The sequence below is a fragment of the Diceros bicornis genome, chromosome 12 (assembly GCF_020826845.1).
Source record: "Diceros bicornis minor isolate mBicDic1 chromosome 12, mDicBic1.mat.cur, whole genome shotgun sequence".
NCBI classification, from domain to species: Eukaryota; Metazoa; Chordata; class Mammalia; order Perissodactyla; family Rhinocerotidae; genus Diceros; species Diceros bicornis.
In genome coordinates, this window is record NC_080751.1 from 69,305,486 (window position 1) to 69,326,610 (window position 21,125).

The 21,125-nt window shown below is 52.1% G+C and overlaps 1 protein-coding gene across 1 annotated transcript; it reads right to left on the reverse strand.

Moving 5' to 3' along the window:
• Positions 1-4,024: 4,024 nt before the first annotated feature.
• On the reverse strand, positions 4,025-6,303 carry KCNF1 (potassium voltage-gated channel modifier subfamily F member 1). The gene has a single exon (XM_058550690.1). It carries the CDS (start codon positions 5,816-5,818, stop codon positions 4,334-4,336), a length of 1,485 nt encoding a protein of 494 aa, XP_058406673.1. The 5' UTR covers positions 5,819-6,303; the 3' UTR covers positions 4,025-4,333.
• Between the last annotated feature and the right edge of the window lie 14,822 nt (positions 6,304-21,125).

Consider the following 21,125-nt stretch of genomic DNA (forward strand, 5'->3'; position numbering starts at 1 on the left):
TAAATTAGGCAATGCGCACCCATTACTGGAACCCTGGGCCACTGCTAGGATCTTACCTGCCTCTGTCTGGTTTCCTCGGGGAGTGTGTGTGACATAATTCCTGGTCTTGCCATTTTCAGGGATTTTTTTTCCCATTTTCTGGGTATTTCACTTCATTGTTGTATGCGGTACCTCCAGACCCCAGATGGCAGGTTTTAAGTTCCAGACACCTCCTACAATTTCCAAACTGGATCCTGAACTCCGCACGGCCCGAGCATCTGGCCCAAAGCTGCTTGTCCAAGGAAATGTTTTCCTTCTCTTTCGTTCCTTAAAAACGGCACCACCAGAACTAGTCCATCTGCAGCGATGCCTTCCAGAGCGATCAGATGACGCCATCCTGCACCTTAGTAGGAAGATCGGGGTCAAACACTAGGTGGGGTCCGCGGGGCGCTGAGTTCTGACGGAGGCCAGACAGGGTCGTGATCTGGCTCTGGGTGAGCACGGGCCACAGGCCCTGGGCACAGCTCCTACTTCTGCCACCAAGGAGCAGTGCAGCCACCAGCCTGTTGCTTCTGCTCTCTGGGCCTCAGTTTCCCCATCCGTAAAGCTGAGGACAACTAGCTCACTGCATAATTTGTTTTCACACACACACACACACACACACACATGGTCTTGTGCTCACAAATCTCTGTTTTCAAAATGGCATTCATTGTATGTTTCCAACTTTATGAGAAGTAGAACAAGGTGGACCCCTTGATCTGGCTGTGACCTTCAGGACTTTAGATAACCCCCCTCACTTGATTGTACAGGATTTGGAGCCACAGTTTTCCTGTCAGTACGATGGGGCGTGGGTGGACTAGGTGATGCCTACTTTCCTTTTAACTTGGATATTCTGTGATTCCAAGAAACGTATCTTTCTGTCTCTCAATAGAAATTAATGGTCACAAGAAGTTTGTCAGAATCACCCAAGTCAGTGGGGCGGTGGTCCCCAGGGTGGGGGAGATTTGATTAGACGAGTGTTCCAGAAAGGAGGGAAAGCAGCCGGCTTCCACAACAGGAGCCGGGACTCAGGGAACCTGATGCAGGAGTTGTGGTTCTTGGTAGGAAAGAAAGGAGAGGAGCTGTGACCCCCAGGGATGCTGAGGGGGACATAGGTCTCGCCCTGTCTGAGGCGGGCCCCAGACTCCTGTGTCTTTGCTCACGCTGCTCCTGGTGCTTGCAGTGTAGCCCAGGGTCGGCACACTTTTGCTGTAAAGGGCCAGTTCATAACCATCCGAGGCTCTGAGACCATGTGATCCCCGTCACAGAGACTCCCCTCTGCCCTTGCAGCCTGAGAGCAGCCAGAGGCTACCTGAGAAATGGCGGTGGCTCTGTTCCAATAAGACTTTATTTATAGACACTGAAATTTGAAATGCAGGTACGTTTCACATGTCACAAAATGTTATTTTTCCTGGGCTGGCCCCGTGGCTTGGCGGTTAAGCGCACGCGCTCCGCTGCTGGCGGCCCGGGTTCGGATCCCGGGCGCGCACCGGCGCACCGCTTCTCCGGCCATGCTGAGGCCGCGTCCCACATACAGCAACTAGAAGGATGTGCAGCTATGACATAAACTATCTACTGGGGCTTTGCGGGAAAAAATAAATAAAGTTATTTTAAAAAATTTTAAAAAATGTTATTTTTCCTTTTATTTTTTAAAACTATTTAAAAATGTGAAAACCATTCTGAACTTACGGACTGTATGAACACAGGCAGTGGGCGGGAGTTCGCCAGTTTCTGCTCTGGCCTCTTGCTACTCAAAGTGCAGCCCACGGACCAGCAGCACGGGCCTCCCCAAGGAGTTTGCTGGAAATGCAGAATCTCAGGGGCCCACCCGGATCTACTGATTCACAGCCTGCATTAACAAGATCTCTGCATGACTCATGCACTTTAAAGTTTAAAAAATACTGATGCCTGGCTGTCACCCCAGGATTCCAATGTAACAGGTGTGGGTGCAGCCTGGGCACCAGGGTTTTGTAAATCTCCTGGGTGGTTCTAATGTGCCCCAGAAAGATTCCCCAGGGAGAGAGGGCTGCCCTTTCGCCTGGCTCCCAAAGCCCCCAGGTCACTCCTCCAGGACAAAGCATGTCATCACATAACAATTATTTGTCATGCTCTGAGTGCCCCCAGGACCAGGACCCTGTCCAATCCTAATTCATGAAGGATCTCGGACAAACCGCTTACCCTCTCGGGACTCAGTCTCCTCCTTTCAGTGGATGAGGTGGGCTCCGAGATGCTTTCGTAGCTGTAAAGACCCTCTCCCCTGACCCCAAGGTGAACGGCAGTGAGGGCGCCTCCTGGCCTCTCTCCAACCCCCGAGCTTCTTCCCCTTCTGGGCTCAGAGCCCTCAGGCCAGCACAGGCTCAGGACAAAGAGAGGCAACCTCCCATTCAGCAGGCCCCACTGAGCCCCAGGCACGCACTGACCACCCCCCCACACAACAATCCCCTCCCCTACCCCCCTCCCTCCCACTGAGCTCCACAATCCCACCTCCTCCCTCCACCTTCCATGGTCACCTGACCCAGTATTTCCCTGGACACATGTGTGAGGGAGGGGTGCACAACACTGGCTCAGGGCCTCACCCCACAGGGACGGCCCTGACCCTCTCCCAAGGCCCCGCCTCCAAGCCTCTTTCACATGGCAGCCTCCCACCCCCTGGAGTCCCCAACACAACAGGTCCGTAGCCCTAGGCTTCCAAATCCTGGAAGGGGCCCCAATAAACCATCTCTCTCCATACCTTTGGGAAAACCAGGGCCCAGAGAAGGCGAAAGACCTGCCCAGGTGCGGTCTGGGGACCACCTCCCCTACTCCCCCATCTAGGCCTCCCCCCACCACAGCTCCTTCCTCTGCACCTGCTGCCTTAGTCGGGGAAGGAAGAACAGAGCTCTGGGGTTCATGGAAAGTGGAAAGCCAGAGAGAGGGGCCTGCTGGGACCAACTCTGTACCAAGGGGACTGCCTTTGTCTAAGACAATGCGACAGTGCCCTGCCCCACCTCTCCCCAGTCTCCATGCCAGCCCAGCCGTGAAGACTGGAGTGGGCAGCTGTGCAACTCCTCTCCCAGCACAGAGGAATACAAATAGCTGCCACTTACTGAGCAGCTACTATGTGCCAGGCACTGTGCTAAGCACCATGATCCTCGAGGAAATTCTTAAATCCCCACTTAATAAACGATCAACATGAGGATCAGAGAGGTTAATCAACAGGCCTAAGGTCTCACAGCTAGTAAGGGAGTGGTGGGGGAGGGACAGTAGGGAAAAGTGTTTAAGCTAGAAGCCATCTCGGAGATGTCCTCCTCATTCCCTGGCTTCATGCCCAGGTCGGTCTCTGCTCCCCTGGGGCCCTCAGACAGGCTGGCCTTGGGCCACCTGGGGCACGCTCGGTTTTATCCATTCAGCTGATACCTGAGAGGTACTGGTTCAAGAAGGAAGGATGAGCTGGAGGACAGGCATGTCCACCCTGATGAAACTCAACACCTCTCCCGGTCTGCAGACCCTCCCCTTGTGAGCCCAAGCACAAGCCTCTGTCCCAAGGCCACCTAATATCAAAGAGAACGCATGCGCTCTGGGATCCTCACACCTGAGACTGAGTCCCTGCTCTGCGTGACCTTGGGCCTCAGTTTCTTCATCTGTAAAACGGGGATACCTATCTAGCAGGATTACTGGAAGGAATGGAAAGGAGTCGTGAAAAGGGCCTCTCACGAGTGATAAATACGCGGTCACCACGCTGCTTGGTGTTCCCGGCTCTGTGAACTCTTCCCCTCCTGGGAGCGAGCTTTTCCTCAGAAGGAAACAGAAGGAAGGAGTCGCCAGCACAGAGCCTCCTGGAACGTGACAAGGCTCCTTGGCACTCACCCCTGTGTATGGGCCCTTATTTAACAAGCTCTCAACTAAAAATAGCCCCCCTGGGCTGCACATCTACCTCCTGGCTGGGCACGGGGGTGTGCCTGAGCCACATCTAGGGGGGACAGCCAGCCTGTGACAGAAGCTACAACACAGGCGGGTGCACAGAGCAGGAGGCTTTATTGAAGGAGATACAGGACCGGGTGAGGGCTCCTGCCATCAGCCAGGCCACGGCTCCCATCACCCCACGCTGACGGTGACTCCCACACACCCCTCCCGCCCCCCGGCTCCTGGACCACCAGCAACACAAAGGGGTCTTACCCAGCCTCATCAGAGGTGCCCAAGAGGGCCTTTAGAGTTCTGCTCAGGAGAGGGTTGGGGGACAAATGACAGCCCCTCCAGGACAGTCACTGGCAGGCCTGTCACACCCATCCATCCATCCATCCACTGGCCCAGTCCATCTGTGCCTGGGATGGCCCCATCACTTGCAACTCTGGAGCCGGGTCCTATGGTGCTTCTCCTCAGTCAGGAGGGGGATGAAGGTGTCACTGTGGGAGATCTTCAGCCGGCTGCTCCAGCACGGCCCCTCCTGCCCGGGGGCCTCTGGTGAGAGGTTGTCCAGGTCACTGCGGGAGCCTCCCCCCTTGCCCTCGCCTGCACTGCTGGAGTTGAGCTCCATCAGCTCCAGCTCGTGCTTAGCTGCTGTCTCCAGGACTCGCTGTTTGTTGTAGTACCTGACAAAGTTGTTGATAATGGGGTGGATGGGCAGGGCGATGGCAATGACGCCACATAAGAAGCTGATGGCTGCATTGAGCTTGCCCAAGGTGGTCTTGGGGTAGATGTCACCATAGCCAACCGTCGTCATGGTGATGATGGCCCACCAGAAGGACTGGGGGATGCTCTTAAACAGGGTCTCGGGGTGGCTCTGCTCCATGGTGTAGCCCAGGGCTGAGAAGACAAAGATGCCCACAGCCAGGTACATGAGCAGCAGCCCCAGCTCCTTGAAGCTGCGCTTGAGGGCGTAGGTGAGGGTCTGCAGGCCCGAGGAGTGGCGCGCCAGCTTGAAGATGCGGGCGATTCGCATGATCCGCAGAGCCTGCACGGCCTGCTGCACGTTGGTCAGCTCCATCATGCGGGCGCCCAGGTGCGTGAGCGTGAGGCTCACGTAGAAGGGGAGGATGGCCAGCACGTCCACGATGTTCATGAAGGACAGGGCGAAGTGCAGCTTGTTGGGCGAGGAGAGGAGGCGCAGAAGGTACTCCAGCGTGAACCAGCCGATGCACGCCGTCTCCACGTTCTCCAGCGTCGGGTGCTCCACGCGGTTGCCCTCGGCGTCCAGCACCTGCAGCTCGGGGATGGTGCCCACGCACATGACCACCGACGAGATGAGGATGAGCAGGAAGGACAGCACGGCCACCACGCGCGCCGGGCACGACGACTCGGGCTTCTCCAGGAACTTCCAGACGCACTTCTGGCAGCGGCGCCAGCGGCCTTCGGCCGTGTCCACGCCCAGGTCGTCCAGGATGAGCTGCACGCGGCGCGCGATCTCCTCCAGCTCCTCGCGCTTCTCGCTCAGGTGGCTCTTGCAGCAGTCGTCCAGGAACTTGAGGTCCACCTTCCAGAAGTCCATCTCATTCTTGAAGCAGATGGGGCAGATGCCCTTCTTCATGTGGACCTCCCCAAAATAGTACACCTCAATGACACACTTGAACGCGTCCGGATCCCTGTCGAAGTAGAACTCGCGCTTCCCAGGGTCGTAGTCGTCGCACAGGGAGAAGATGGTGTCGTAGCCCCCCGCCAAGCAGTTGATGAGCTCCGCCAGCCGCGTCTCGGGGTACCGGCTCAGGAGGTCTCCGTAGAGCACCTGCCGCACGCCCCCCACGTTGACGACGATCTCGATGTCGTCGCCGGCCCGGGAGCCCTGGCTGTCCGGCTCCGGGAGGCTGCGCTCTCCGGCCCCGTCCATTCTCCCGGTGTGTGCCCTGGCAGCCTCGGCTTCGCGCTCCGCCGCTGCCGCCGCCGGGGGTCCGGCGGGTCCCACTGGTGCGCGGCCCTGGGGGAAGCCCGGCCTGCGCCCGCCTGCCTGGGAGGGCGGTCACAGCGGGCAGCAGCCGGCTGGGGCGCGCCGCGGGGGAGGCATGCACCCGGCGGCGGGGCTCGGGGCGGGCATCCGGACGCCGGGGCGCGCCGGCGGGGGGCTCTCGCGGCCACCGGCCTCGCCCCGGCTACTCACCCCGGCTCCCGGGCAGCGCGATCCGCCGCTTCGGCTAGGCTTTCTGCAGGAGTGAGGTCCCCTCGTGGGCGGCGGGCACGGTCCTCCGCCCCGGGGCGCGCAGGCGGCTGTGGGCCGGTCCCGGAGCCGCGCAGGTCCCCCCGTGCGCCCCTCGCGCGGGCAGCGTCCCGGAGCCGCCGGACCCAGGCAGCCCGCCGAGGTGTGCGGCGAGCGAACTTGAGCTTGCTTTGCCCAAGCCGTTTCTAAACACAATAGGAATTCCAGCCTGACGTCAAGAGCTTCAAACTGTACCCTCTTCTGGTGAAATTCTGCAAGGCACGCGCGGCAGCTGCAGGGGAAGGGGTTAACCCTTGGGCAGACGGGCACAGCAGCTGCGCCGGCCGCAGCGCGACCTCCCGCCCCTCCCGGCGCTGCGGTCACCGAGGGGCCAGGACCCCGGCTTTACAGCGGCAGGCTGGCTGCGGCTGGAAAGTTTCTCTGTCTCTGCTGTGTCGAGATCAGTGGTGAGAGAACACGGCCGCCTGTTGCTCGGTCGGAAAACGTGTCCAAGAAAGCCTTTCCGAGGCTGCTCCTGTGTCCACCGTCCCCACTGTGTCTTAGACTTGCGCTGCTCCTGCCTGTCTTTGGAGGCTTCCTACGTCTCCCTAACCTACTCTGCTGTGGGCGGCACTGTTTCACCTTCTCCGGAACACTGTACAATGAGGACACAGTCCAGCCCCCTGTAGGAGAGAGGGGACTTGCCCAAGGTCTTGCAGTGAAATGGGGGTAGAGCCCAACTCGGCCTCCTCTTAATCCAGAACTTTCTTCCCTCCCAGCTGATTGACCCACTCTGGTTAGTGGGTTGAAATTCTGCCTTGAAGTCCTTTTTGTCCACAGCTTCCCACTTCTCTGTAGTCCAACACCACCACAACTAGCTTCCAGAGCCCCTGAGTCCCCATGGCTCCTGCTTCCCCATTCCCCACTCTGTCACCAAGGCCTGCCTATCCTTCCTGCACAAGGTCCCACACCCTCCCCTCTCTTCCAGCCTTGTGGCCGCAGCTGTCTTTCAGCGGCCCACGTGCCTGAACGATTGCAATAGCTTCCATCATCAATGGCTGTATCATCAACACTGCAAATTATTGAGCATCTTCTATGGCTTGGAGACTGTTAAAAAATATTCTAGAGAGGGATGACTAGGCAGAAGACAGAGGGTTTTTAGGGCACTGAAACTACCCTGTATGATACTGTGGATACATGTATCCACGTGTACAATGGTGGATACTGTCATTACACATTTGTCCAGACCCATAGCATGTCCAACACCAAGAGTGGACACCAACGTAAACTATGGACTTTGGGCAATAATGATGCATCACGTCGCTTCATTGATTGCAACAAACGTCCCCCCTCTGGTGGCAGGTATTGATAGTGGGGGAGGCTGAGTGTGTGGGGGAGGCAGGGGGTATGTGGGAACTCTTTGGACTTTCTGTTCAATTTTGCTGTGAACTTAAACTGCTCTAAAAAATAGTCAATTAAAAATATATTCTGTAGGCTGGGTTTTTTAAACTTAGGTTTCTTTCCATTAATCGATCATGAAATCAGTTTGCTGGGTCACTGACAGTCCTTTTTTTTCTTTAATGAGATAGTATAAAACTGAATGTATTAGAATACATCACACAAAGTAAGTATTGTTTGGTGAAACTTCTTTTTACAAATTTTATTTTGTTTCCATTTAAAATCAATCTATGATGTGTTACCACAGAGTAAGAAATTGAGATTCAGAAGGGTCAAGTAATAACAACATTTTTTATAAGTGTACCACGAGCCAAGCACTTTCTAAAAGCTTTGCACGTTTCTCCTTTAATCCCCACAGCATCTCTCTGAGGAAACAAGATGTCAGGTACCTGCTGAGATCACTCAGCCAGTGAGGGCAGGGCTGGAGTCTGAACCCCCGGGTCTGCCGTCACGGCCCACATGCTTCACCTCCCATGTCCTGGCGGCACAGCTGGTTGGTGGTGGAGCTGGGGTTGGACCCAAGGCCTGGCTGGCTTTAAGGCCTATTCTTCTCTCCACTACAGTGCAGCATCCCGCCTCCTACACACACCCCACATTCACCTTCCAGTCTTTATTCGCGTTACTTCCCTTCTCAGCTGTCTTCAGTTGCTCCTAGTACCTGCAGGGTTAAGTGCAAATTGCATCTTAGTCTAAGCTTCCTGGGCTTAAAAGCACCCGTTCATTCAATCATTTATTCAAATATTTATTGAGCTCCAATGAAGCACATGCACTCAAACACACACCCCCACCCTGGGTATGGAGGTGGGGTTCATACTCTAGCGGAGAATGCATTTTCCGTAACAAATGATTTCAGTTCGCAGTGATCAGTGTAACAGAAGGTGTGCACAGGGAGCCGCGGTTCCTGAATTTCTCTACCGGGGGCGTGAGAGTGGCCATCTGGTTGGAAGAGGGAGGGGCTGCAGGGTCCACTTGGGTTAGGTGTGCATTTGGGGTGTGTGATGGCGACTCTTCAGACAAGTAGAGCTCCCCCTTCCCCCAGCCACCCCTCATCCAGGGTGCTGCAGGAGCCCAGGAGTTTGCAGAGACCTTGCCAGCCCAGCAGTGTTAGAGACTCAGGCCTCCAGAAGAGTGGGTGCTGGAGCTGAGCCTCGAGGTCCAAGGCCCTCACCTGGTTGGCCTGCCTCACTGGGAGAGGGTGGCCCTGGCAGAGGAAGGCATGGGGTTGGCTGCGGGTGGGTAGGCCGCCAGACTGATGAGTGAGGCTAGAAATAGACCCTGCAGAGCCTAGCAGGCCCTGAGAGGAGTCTGGACTGTAAGTCAATCTTTCAGACCTCAGGTAACCCCTCAACAGTTGGTTGGTTGTGCAGTCAATTTACTAAGTATTAACCAGCATTGTTATTGAGGTAGTACAGAAGAGAAAACATCAGACATGGTAAAAATAAGGATGGCTTAAATCTTGTCATAGTAGCAAGAGGCTGACTCCAGTTCCAGCACGTCCATTCAGCAAATCCCAGACCCCTACGGGGGAGAAAGCTGATCCTGGGCAGAAGTGAGAGGGGAGGGGGTAGCAGGTGCAAGACAGCAGAGAAAATATCCCCAAACAGCCCACAGCAGAGCAGGTGCCCACTGACAACAGGGGCACGAGAGAGAGAGCTGTACATCACAGGTGGAGGCAAGGGAGGTGTTTGAAGTTGGAGGGCTGGTTACAAGAGGAGGGCAGGGAGGAAGACGCCTGCTGGAGGCACCAACCAGCCTGAAGCCAGAAGGCAGAGGAGGGAAGACTCAAGGCAGGCACGGGAATCCTGCTCTGTGAGGAGTGGCCCCAGCATCCCTGAGAGAGAGGAGCAGAAGGCTGGCACTCACTCCCTCTCCAAACCTGCCTGCCCCATGCCCCACCTCCTGGACTCCTGCTCAAACCCTCACAAGCCTCAGAGCTTGGGCTACTGACGTGCCTGAGCCCAGAATGCCCTCTCCTTCTCATTCTCCCAGGACCTTCCACTCACCTGGCCCAAGCGGGACGTGTAGGTCAGCTCTGCTGTTTCTTCTCATCAATGCTCTCCCTAGACCTGTACTATCTGCTATGGACTGAGCCGTGTCCCCCACAAATTCTTATGTTGAAGCCTTAACCACCAATGCGACTGTATTTGGAGATGGGGCATTTAAGTAGATCATTAAGGTTAAATGAAGTGAGGCCCTAATCTGATAGGATTAGTGTGCTTATAAGAAGAGACACCAGAGATCTCTCTCTCTGCACACACTCACAGAGGAGGGGACATGTGAGGGTGCAGCAGGAAGGTAGCCATCTGCCAGCTGGGAAGAGAGCCCTCACTAGGAACCCTAACAGGACCTTAATCTTGGACCTCCAGCTGCCAGAAGTATTTTGCTAGAGCAGCCCAAGCAGACTAAGACATCCTCCTTGTTTCCTCATACCTGCTAAATCCTCTCTAGATGCCCCCTCCTCCAAGGCTCTGGACACAGGCCCTTCATCATCTGACCCCTAGACCCCGTCTGGATTTTGTGGAGGCTTAGTCTGGGAGACCACATGTTAAACAAAATCTATTTGCTACCTTCTCACTGAAGGTAACTGACGCATAGAAACTTAAGCCAGGAGCCTAGATCCATTGAGAATATCCTGAAGAATTAAACCAGGGGGAAAAGTCTGGACTTTTTGGCTAAAAATGGAAAGTTTCTTGCTGTGATATATTCAGTCCTGCATATGACTTCTATTATAATTGTACCTTTCATGATGTCATGGGGGAATGGGGGAGCACAAAGCCTTCTATTCGACACAAGAAGACGCAGCAATTTTGACTCATGTGGGTTTTTCATTTAAATAGGGAAGGGAAAAAACCCACAGTCTATTCAGGCATTATGGAGAGTGATTGTTTGAGCTGTATTTTTATTTATTAAATATGCATTTTTTTATTTGTTGAACAATAACATTTTGGGCTGCAGAATGCTTAATTTCCATGGCGCTAATTAAAACCAGCACATGTGTGTCTAAATGATTTGTCTAGACGACGAATGATGAAAGCTGTAATCTATTCCCTTTTTATGGCATAATCAGTTCTGTTCAGTTAAAATTTCTTTGTGTTTTGCTGAATTTAATAATACCTTTCATTAAGATTCAGTTCTGTACTCCATCGAAAATTTACATTTCATTATTTGCTGTGCACCTTTGGGGCAGAGAGCTGCCCCCGGAGCCCCAAAGAACTGATTGAGTGGAAGACTCAGCCCACCTACTCCTGGCTGAATAAACTGTTCTGGAAGTCACGTGCAGGAGGCCAGCTGGGTGGCAGGGGTGTTGGGTGGAGGGGGAGGGGATGGTTAGGGGGGGAATGGTAGACTGATGTAAAACTGAATCATCAGGAAACTTCCGTTTTTTTGCCCCAGCTCCTGGGCTTCTTTTTTCTTTATGCCTCAGTTATTTTATCTGCAGAATGGAACTAGTGACCTTTTTCTCCTGAGGACAAGATCTTATAAGGAACAAATAAAATGATGGATGTGAACAGGCTTTATGAACTTATTTTATAAAATGCTGAAAATGTGAAGGCAAAGAAGGAAGGGAGGAAGGAGGAAGGAAGAAGGAAGGGAGGAAGGAGGAAGGAAGAAGGAAGGGAGGAAGGAGGAAGGAAAGGACTTTGACTTCCTGGGCACTGGTCCCATGGTGGGCATGTACGTTCCTTTGCATCTGCAGCGTCCGCACACCCCCGCCTCCCTGGCTCTGCTCAGCTGTGACTCACCCAGCTCCCAGTGGGTGGGAGACTTCACACAAGACAGGGCCGCCACTCGTCCCAGACATGAGGAAAGATGTCAGGGATGCTGGGCGAGTGCAGCTGCCCTGGAGGCTGGGGCGAGGGCCCACTCTGTGCCTGAGGTTAAGATGCTTTGACTTTTGTAGGGAAAGAAAAACACAGTTAGAAAACAGACCAAGGGCAAGCTCTCCAGCTTCAGGCCAGCAGTCTGGAGTAGAGCCATCACCAGAGAGCGGTGGGATGCTGTCTGCTTTGAGCTTGCTTTTAAAGCACACTGGGAGTGTAAAAGGAGAAGAAAACTCTTTTAAAAACAAGTCCTGGGCCGGCCTCGTGGCTTAGCGGTTAAGTGCATGCTCTCTGCTACTGGCGGCCCGGGTTCAGATCCCGGGCGCGCACCAACGCACCACTTCTTCGGCCATGCTGAGGCCTCGGCCCACATACAGCAACTAGAAGGCTGTGCAACTATGACATACAACTATCTACTGGGGCTTGGGGGGTGGGGGGAAAGGAAGAGGATTGGCAACAGATGTTAGCTCAGAGCTGGTCTTCCTCAGCAAAAAGAGGAGGATTAACATGGATGTTAGCTCAGGGCTGATCTTCCTCACAAAAAAAAAAAAGGAAAAAAAAATAATAAAATAAAATAAAAACAAGTCCTTTAGCATTTTCCTTTTCTTTAGTTGCAAAATTAATATATGTTCATTGTAAAAATTTGAAAAATGTGAAAGCCTCGTATTTGCATCCCCCAGCTTCCTATTCCCCAAAGCTCAGTGCCGACAGCATATTGGTTCTTGGTTACCGTGTAACGAGTAGCACAACTCAGCAGCTTAAAGTGACAAGCATTTGTTATCTCACAGTGTCCGTGGGTCAGGAGTCTGGCCGAGGCTCAGCCGGGTCCTCTGCTCAGGGTCTCACAAGCTGCAGGCAAAGTGTTGGCTGGGGCTGGGGTCTCATCTGAGGCTCAGGACCCTCTTCCCTGCTCATGTGGCAGAATTGGTTTCCTTGCAACTATAGAACCCATGGAGGCTGAATCTTGTTTGAGGATAGCAGCAGAACCTCTCTGATCTCAGCGAAAGCCTAAGTCCTCTTTTAAGAGGCTTACCTGATTAGGTCAGGCCCACCCAGAAGAATCTCTCTTTTGATTAACTCAAACACATACTATTACATTACTATTTACATTAGCACCAAAAAAAAAAAAAAATGAAGGAGGTAGGGAGGTGTTCCATGTTCATGGATTGGAAGACTCATTTTGTCAAGATGTCAGTTCTTCCCAACTTGACCTGTAGATTCAGTGCAGTCCCAATCAAAACTTCAGCAAGTTGTTGTGTGAACATTGACAAACTGATTCTAAAGTTTATATGGAAACTCAGAATAGCCAACTCAACATTGAAGGAGAAGAACAAAGTCAGAGGACTGACACTACTCGACTTTAGGACTCACTAGAGAGCTACTGTAATCAAGACAATGTGGTTGTAGTGAAAAAATAGACAAGTAGATCAGTGGAACAGACCAGAGAGCCCAGTAATAGAGCCGCATAAATATAGTCAACTCATCTTCAAATACAAAAAACAAAGGCAATCCAATAAAGCAAAGATAGTCTTTTCAACAAATGGTGCTGGAACAACTAGACATTCACATACAAAAAAATGAATCTAGACACAGACTTTACATCTTTCACAAAAATTAACTCAAAATGGATCATAGTCCTAAATGTAAAATGCAAGACAATAAAACTCTTAGAAGACAAGAGAAATCCTAGGTGACCTTGGGTATGGCAATGACTTTTTAGACACAAAACCGAAGGCACGGTCCATGAAAGAAAGAATTGATAAGCTGGACTTTATTAAAATTAAAAACTTCTGCTCTGTGAAAGACAATGTCAAGAGAATGAGAAGACAAGCCACAGACTGAGAGAAAAGATTTTAAAAGACACATGTGATAAAGGACTGTCATCCAAAATGTACAAAGAACTCTTAAAAGTCAACAATAAGAAAATGAATAACCTGATTAAAAAATGGGCAAATGACCTGAACAGACCCCTCATTAAAAAAGATATACAATTGCAAATGAGTATACGAAAAGATGTTCAACATCCTATGTTGTTAGGGAATTGCAAATTAAAACCACAATGAGATACCACTATACACCTATTAGAATGGACAAAATAGAAAACACTGAAAACACCAAATTCTGATAAGGATGTGGAGTAACAGGAAGTCTCATTCATCGCTGGTGGGAATGAAAAATGGTACAGCCACTTTGGAGAACAGTTTGTCAGTTTCTTACAAAACAAAACATACTCTTACCATATAATCTAGCAATCGTGCTCCTTGGTATTTACCCCAAGGAATTGAAAACTTATGTCCTCAAGAAAACCTGCACACAGATGTTTAGGACAGCTTTATTCATAATTTTCAAAACCTAGAAGCAACCAAGATGTCCTTCAGTAGGTGAATGGGTAGTAAACTGGTCTATTCAGACAATGGAATGCTATTCGGTATTAAAAAGAAATGAGTTATCCAGCCATCAAAAGACATGCAGGAAACTTAAATGCTTATTCCTAACTGAAAGAAGCCAATCTGAATAGGCTACATCCTGTACAATTCCCAGTATATGACATTCTAGAAAAGGCAAAACTATGGAGAGAGTAAAAAGATCAGTGGTTGCTAGGGGTTGGGGGAAGGAAGAGATGAATCGGCAGAGCAGAGAAGTTTTTAGGACAGTGAAACCACTCTGTATGATACCATAATGGTGGATACACGTCATTATACAGTTGTCCAAACCCATAGAATGTACAACACCAAGAATGAACACTAATGTAAACTATGGACTTTGGGTGATGATGACGTGTCCATGTACGTTCATCAATTGTAATAAATGGACCACTCTGGTGAGGGATGTTGACAGCGGGGGACGCTGTGCATGTGCACTGGTAGCGGGTTCATGAGAACTCTATAGTTTCCACTCAATTTTGCTACAAACCTAAAACTGCTCTAAAATATTGTTCATTAATTTTTCTTTAAGTAAATAGTTAATGATTTTAAAACAAATCTGTCCAAGTCCCGTGTTTTTCACTGAAGATTAGCTGCCATGTAGGAAATCCGGTCCCCAGCACAGCACAGGGAAAAGGGAACCTGAGGCCCGGAGACAGCCGGCACCTCCTCACACCGAGTGGGATCCAGCCAAGGGCAGTGGACCGTGGCTCAGCCCCTCACCTTAACACACCTTCAGAGCTCCTCAGGGGCCCACCCTGGGAGGCATTTGACAAATGCTGTCTCTTGGAGCCCCCAGCCCTTCTCTGTTCCTGGCCAGAAAATGGGAAATGAGGAGAGAAAGGGCATGGTCTGGGAAGTGGAAAGTGGTGCGGGCTGAATGTGAACCGGGAGCAGAGTGGGAGGTGGGACGGAGAGAGGAAGGGAAGGTGGATGGGAGTAAACAGAGAAAATTCAGGAATGTCTTCCCAGGTTTTGAAGAAAATGGGAGGACTTGATAATTACTGTCATTTGTGGGATGTTTCAGTGCAAGCGAACCAAATAATTGTGATGTCATGAGCTCGAGCCTTCCTCCAAATCGGCACCCGTTCGTGGAGTGCATACGATGTGAGTGTCCTCGGGGGCTTCCTGTGCCTCAGTCACACCGAGAGCTGCACCACAGGGCCCTTGGGGAGCAGAAGTTTCTTCCACGTGTGGTTATGACAGTCCAGTAGGACTTCCCAGGTGTACAGATAGACCCCGGGAGGTGCCAGGTTTCCAGGGAGCCTGGAGCCCCAGTACCTCAGAACCGGAAGGAAACTCAGATCATTTAGATCAACACTCTGTCCACTGCATCCCTTCAAGCAGGCACTCAGTCTTGGATGCCTCTAGTGATGGGGAGCTCACGACACGCGGGGAACAGGGAGTGGTACAACGTGAAAACTCACGGGAAGGAAAGAGACCTGTTTCTACTTCCTAATAGTGAAGTCATTCCACGCCCTGAGACCATGAAGGCAGTACCTCTCTAGGCGTACTGGATCCCTAGTCAGAAACTAAGCTGCGTCACACCTCTGCCATGTACTAGCTGTATGACCTTGGACAAGTCACTTGGTCTCCTTGAGTCTCAGTTGCCCCTTCTACAAACTAGAGATAATACCCACCAGCCCACGTCGGATGGTGACTTTGAGAGATAAAGGAAGCCATCGTGAACTACGATGTGAAGAGCTGCTGTCACTGCATCTATTTTTTATAATATTGAGATTGAAATGGGACCTAAGCCATCGGACACAAACTTGTTTGCTTCCCAGCACTGATATACAAGTGAGCCCTAACGTCCTTGTTTGTAAAGACGTGCTAACAGTCAGACAGAAAACGCAGCAGGAAGAGGTTAGGTGCTGCGGAGGTGCTGACAGCCACAGTTTGTTCTGGAGTCCTCGGAAGCACGCTAACACAGTGTCCCTGTGAGTCCACCTCTCCAGCTTTCATTCCACCTCCCCCCAGGGGTCGTCGCCGTGGAGTCTGGATAGGATGACCCCGCCCCCAGCTTCAAAAGCGGGGTCTCAATCACCCTGAGCCCCTAACATCACCCCCTTGACATCCCTATCTCCCTTGTCCCCATTCTTTTTTTTTTTAATTTTTTTATTTATTTTATTTTTTTCCCCCAAAGCCCCAGTAGATAGTTGTATGTCATAGTTGCACAGCCTTCTAGTTGCTGTATGTGGGACGCGGCCTCAGCATGGCCGGAGAAGCGGTGCGTCGGTGCGCGCCAGGGATCCGAACCCGGGCCGCCAGCAGCGGAGCGCGCGCACTTAACTGCTAAGCCGCAGGGCCGGCCCACTCCATTCTTGTTTTAAGGAAAAGCAAGTGGCCTGGCCCCAAACCACTCAGACTATTTCCCCGGCTGTGGTGATGAGGATGGATAGGACCTAAGTTGCTCCAACCAAAGTGCAGATTTTTGTTTGATTGATGGGGCAAGAGAAGCTCTGTCTCCTTCTGGATGTGGACGTGGGAGCATGTTTCTCTGCAAGCTGGTGGCATTCATCTTGCAGCCACTAGGAGATCCAGCCTTCAAACGAAAAGGACGTGGTCAAAGGCAGAATGGAAAGACAGACACGAGTGTCCTTGTGTCACTGAAATACTAAATCAAACTGATCCTGAAACCCAAACTATGTCTGGATTTTCTGGTCAAGCGAGCCAACATGCTCCTTTATTGCTTAAACCACTTTGGGTTGCAGCTTTCAGCATGACCATTTACCAAATTTTCTGGAAGGAAATGTAATCATCACAACAAAACTTAAAACCTGTAATCGGCTGAATTGAAGTTGGCAAGTGGCCAGGGTCTGGGGTTGGTGTGCTGGCATTCTTGGTTTGCAATTGTACAGCAGGTGTTTAATAGTTGTCTGTGGTTCCTTGGGATACATACCACGTTTCACCAAGGCTGTGGCACCAGAGGCTTAGAAGGGCAACGTCAGGCGTCGAGGCAGGCTGGCTGCTTCTTGCAGCCTTCTGTGGGGCACTGCAAGGAGGAGGCTGCATGGGGCGAAGGGACCCGTCTGAAGCAGAAACTGAAAGAGAAAAATATGTAACTTTGCTAAGAGAGGCCTTCTCTGCTCTCTTAGCAAAATTAGACTGCCGTCCTACAGAGCCGAAGGCCCGGGAATCTGGAGCATTTCAGAGCTGGAGAAGCCACATTCGCTTAAAAATTCTTCCTAAGCTGTTAGTGGGAGCAGAAGCAGGGGGCGGGAAGCATCGCAGAAGAGAGAGTTCAATTGAGTCCTCTGCTTCTTTTTCCTGGACCCATTGGTCACGGCTGGGGACAAAGGAAATGTCATAGACATGGCCACTGGGGCATCTTGGAGCCAGGCAGCTGTCCTGATCGTCCACAGCTGATCTTGGAGCTGGCTTTGCTGAATGAGATGGGAGGGGACGTGGAGAGGACTGGGTGGGAGTGAGCCTGAGGCCTGGGCAGGCAGAAAATAGAAAGAGAAAGCCCACTAAAAGGATCTAGAAAGACAAGAAAGGCTCCAAAGAGTGAAATCCAGTGGCCAGGAAATAATGCGTGACCAATTTGCCTCACAACCCAGTCTGGGGCAGCCGGTGGCAAAGATCAGCTCTACTGATCAACTTGAAAATTAGCAAGATTGTCCCTGATTGGGGCTCCAGGTACTCAGTGAAAGCCCCCGAGGCTGTAGCAGGAAGGAGAGCCCGATGCTGGTGTGTCAGGCCAGGGTCAAGGGAATGCTAACTGGGCAGAGGGGCATGGCTGCAAGTAGGAAAAGCAAGCAGGCAGGCGGTGGCTGGAAGGACAAGGGAAGGACAGCGTGGACGCAGAAAGTGTGGCAGGTGAGGGGTCGGGACAAAGACCGCCCAGCAAGAGGACACAGTTGTCCCTTTGATGCGGGCCTGGGGCAGGGGACCAGAGGAGCTGCTACCCCTGCGGGGGCTGTTGTCCTAGACAACACTCCCCAGGGCCCTGGTGCTCTGAGCACAGGCCTTGATCCCTATGGGGGTGCAGCCGGGGAGGATGTGAGTGCGAGTCCTCTCCCTCTGAGCCATGCCCCATTAGAGAGAGCAGAGTCTGCCTGTCTCTCTCCCTGGCCCACATCCAGTCAGGACGTTAACAAAAACCACTTTCAAGCAAAAAATGTAGGAATTTCAACTCCATAAAAGCATACATGCATGTCTATAAATTAAACCAAATATTGCCAGTCATGCATGTGGGGAATCGGCAGTCAGAGCAGATGAAAAGAAGACCAAAAAAAACCCGTATATATATATAAACCCATGTATATGGGTTTATATTTATTCCTATAGATGTGCCCAGGGATAATCTGCACACTTCCACCTTTAGAAAGCCTCCAGGCTTTATGCAGCCCATCGGACTCCCAGTCCACCCTTCCCTGGAAACAAAATTTGGAAGGCCGTGGCGGGGGAGTTGCTTTTGGTTAAGCAGGGAAAAAGACCTGAGATGCAGGTGGGGCTGTTCTCTGCCGTGCTGGAGCCTCCTCTGTGGAGAGGCCCCTGGTTACAGATTCCACGTGTCCAAAATCAAATTTAGTCGAGGTCCCATCTCAGCAAAGGGAGCCCCATCTCCCACTCACCCAGGCCAGGCACTCTGTTCATTCTCCACTTGCCAAGGTAATCTTTTAGAATTCAAGTCTTTGCTGGGCACCATCTGCTCCCAAGCCTTCCCAGCGACTCCCTGCTGCCCCCTGGGTCAAGTTTAAGGCCCTCAGGGCTGCTCTCAAGGCCCTGCTGAGCCTTGGCTCCCAAGCTAGGTGCAGTTCTTGACCTCCCCGTCTTTACCTGCACGTCATTTCTGACACCCTCTGCTCAGTGCCTGATGCCCCTTCAACCTGCAGTCCTGAGCCCCTCTCCAGGGGTCTTTGCCCTATCCTGAAGACATGTCGTGCCCCTCCCACGTTCCCCAGCCTCGCTGACCTCTACCATGCTTCTTCTCACTCTAGGTGGCAATTGCTAGTTATACGTGTGTCTGTCTCTGTCTCTGACAATGAGCTATTTGGGGGCATACACTGTCCATTTTGTTTTTGTGTCCTCAGCACCCAGAATAGGATTTGGTGAATGTTTGAGGACTGAAGGAATGGATGAATGGATGATGAATGGATGATGGATGGGTGGATGATGGATGGTGGGTGGATGGATGGATGATGGATGGATAGATAGATGGATGGGCGGATGATGGATGGTGGGTGGCTGGATGGACAGATGGATGATGGATGGGTGGATGGACGGATGATGGATGGATAGACAGATGGATGGGTGGATGACAGATGGTGGGTGGATGGATGGATAGATGGATAATGGGTGGATGATGAGTGGTGGGTGGATAGATGGATAGACAGATGATGGATGGGTGGATGGGTGGATGGATGGATAGATGGATGATGGATGGGTGGATGGATGGATAATGGATGGATAGATGGATGGGTGCTTGATGGATGGTGAATGGATGGATGGATAGACGGACGATGGATGGGTGGATGGGTGGGTGGATGGATGGTTGGATAGATGGATAGATGCCAAAGGCTCTGATTTTGAGGGATTTCGCAGATAGGGGAGATGGGAAGTACATAGAGAGAAGAGAATGTTCTCTTACATGCATGTGGGAGATGCTCCACAATAGAGAACACCACTAAGATTCCCTACACATTATCTTGTGCGAGAATCACCAGAAGGGTGGCATGGGAAATGGATAGGAGGGCAGTGGCCTGGACAGACAGATACCTGGTTCCAGGTGTTGCTCTTTCATTAAGCAGCTGTGTGATCTTGGGCAAGTCACAAAACCTCCCTGAACCTAAGTCTTCTTGCTGGTATAGTTAGACTGGATGAACCAGCATGGCCTTTTTTGCTCTGAAATGCTGATTATTGAATGCTCCACAGCAGGATAGGTTTTTTTTGGATTGCTGGGTGAGGAGGAGCCGTCTTAACCCCAGTTCCACTATCACTGGTTGTGTGACTGAGTGAATCGCCCATCCTCTCTGAGCTTCCTTTTCCTCATCTCTAAGATGTGGATGTAACAAGCCAACCTTAGAGTGTCCTGGCAGGGATCAGAGGAGATGACTTTGAAAGGGCCATGTGCCTGTGTTGTCATACAGTTTGCAGGTGACAGAGGAGGTGTCCATGAGAGCTGTGTGCCCCATGGTCGGGGCCACCTGAGATGCCCTATATCTATCTGCTCCAATTATCTCCAGAGCCGAGGTTTGCTCCAGAATTCCGAGTGAAGTCTGGGAGCAGGGCTGTTGGGTACCATTTTGCATTCTGTGCCCAAGGCTCTTGGCAGAGGAGCTGAGCAGGAGCTGAAACCCAGCTGGCCAAGCCGTGCTCCCTGGGGCACCGCTGCCTTTGCCTACGGGAGAGGGGGGCATTTTCTTCCCTCCAAAAGGCCCTCTGCACACCAAGTCACATGCCTGCAGGGATGGGTCCATCCAAGTGGAGAGTAGGGGATAGGTGGTGCCTTCTCCTAACTTGCATAAAGGCCCTCTATGGGCTAGCAGCAGCTGAGTTCCTGGGCACTAAGAAAACGCCCAAAGTTCACATTCATTGCTTTAGCTGGCCAATTAAATCCCAGGTCTGGGAATCGAGGCCCTGCCTCCATATCCTTCTTAGTGCCCACCTACCTGATCTTGTGCCTCCCTGGCCTGCAAGAACCCTATCTACTAGGATGCTCTGTCACCTCTGGCCAGACTTCCCTGCAGCCAACAGCACGGCGGACCTCCATCCGCCTTGGACAGTATTCTGCCTGGCGGACAGCACTTCCTCCCTGCCCAGAGTTCTGACCTGCCTTGTCTACACTGCTCTCGTCACTAACTCACTCTTTCAACAAGGGCTGGCCAAGGCCATCACCCCTTCCATGTCTGGCATGTCACAGGACAGGGAAGGAGCCCTGTGACAGCCATGGTGCCTGCTAGGGTCTCTGGAGGCAGACGCTGAGGAGGGCTCGCTGTGCCGGAGGTCAGTTGGGGATGGACGCCTGCGAACCCGCAGAAAAGGGCGGAGGGAGAAGTCAAGCTTCGGAGCACACAGCAGACCCTGGCCAGCCCCGGGGGGAGCTCTGGGTTGTATTTGCCCAGCAGAAGTGGGCAAGATGGCCAGACTCCAAGCGCTTCCTTGACCAGTCATTTAAAGTGGATGATCCTGGAAAGGGCATGCCTTTGGCTGAAGCCTCTCTCTGTAGCTGCAGCAGGCCTGGAAGGAGCGGGCGGCTGTGGCCACAAGCCCTTGCTGGCAGGGGACCAGGGCAGCGCCTCTCCAGGTCCTCCACTGAGCTGAGGAATTGCCCGGGGCCCTGCTCTCTTTAAGGAA

What these genes read in the sequence shown, in the direction of transcription:
- KCNF1 (XM_058550690.1), bottom strand. Translation starts at nt 5,818, where the DNA reads ATGGACGGGGCCGGAGAGCGCAGCCTCCCGGAGCCGGACAGCCAGGGC.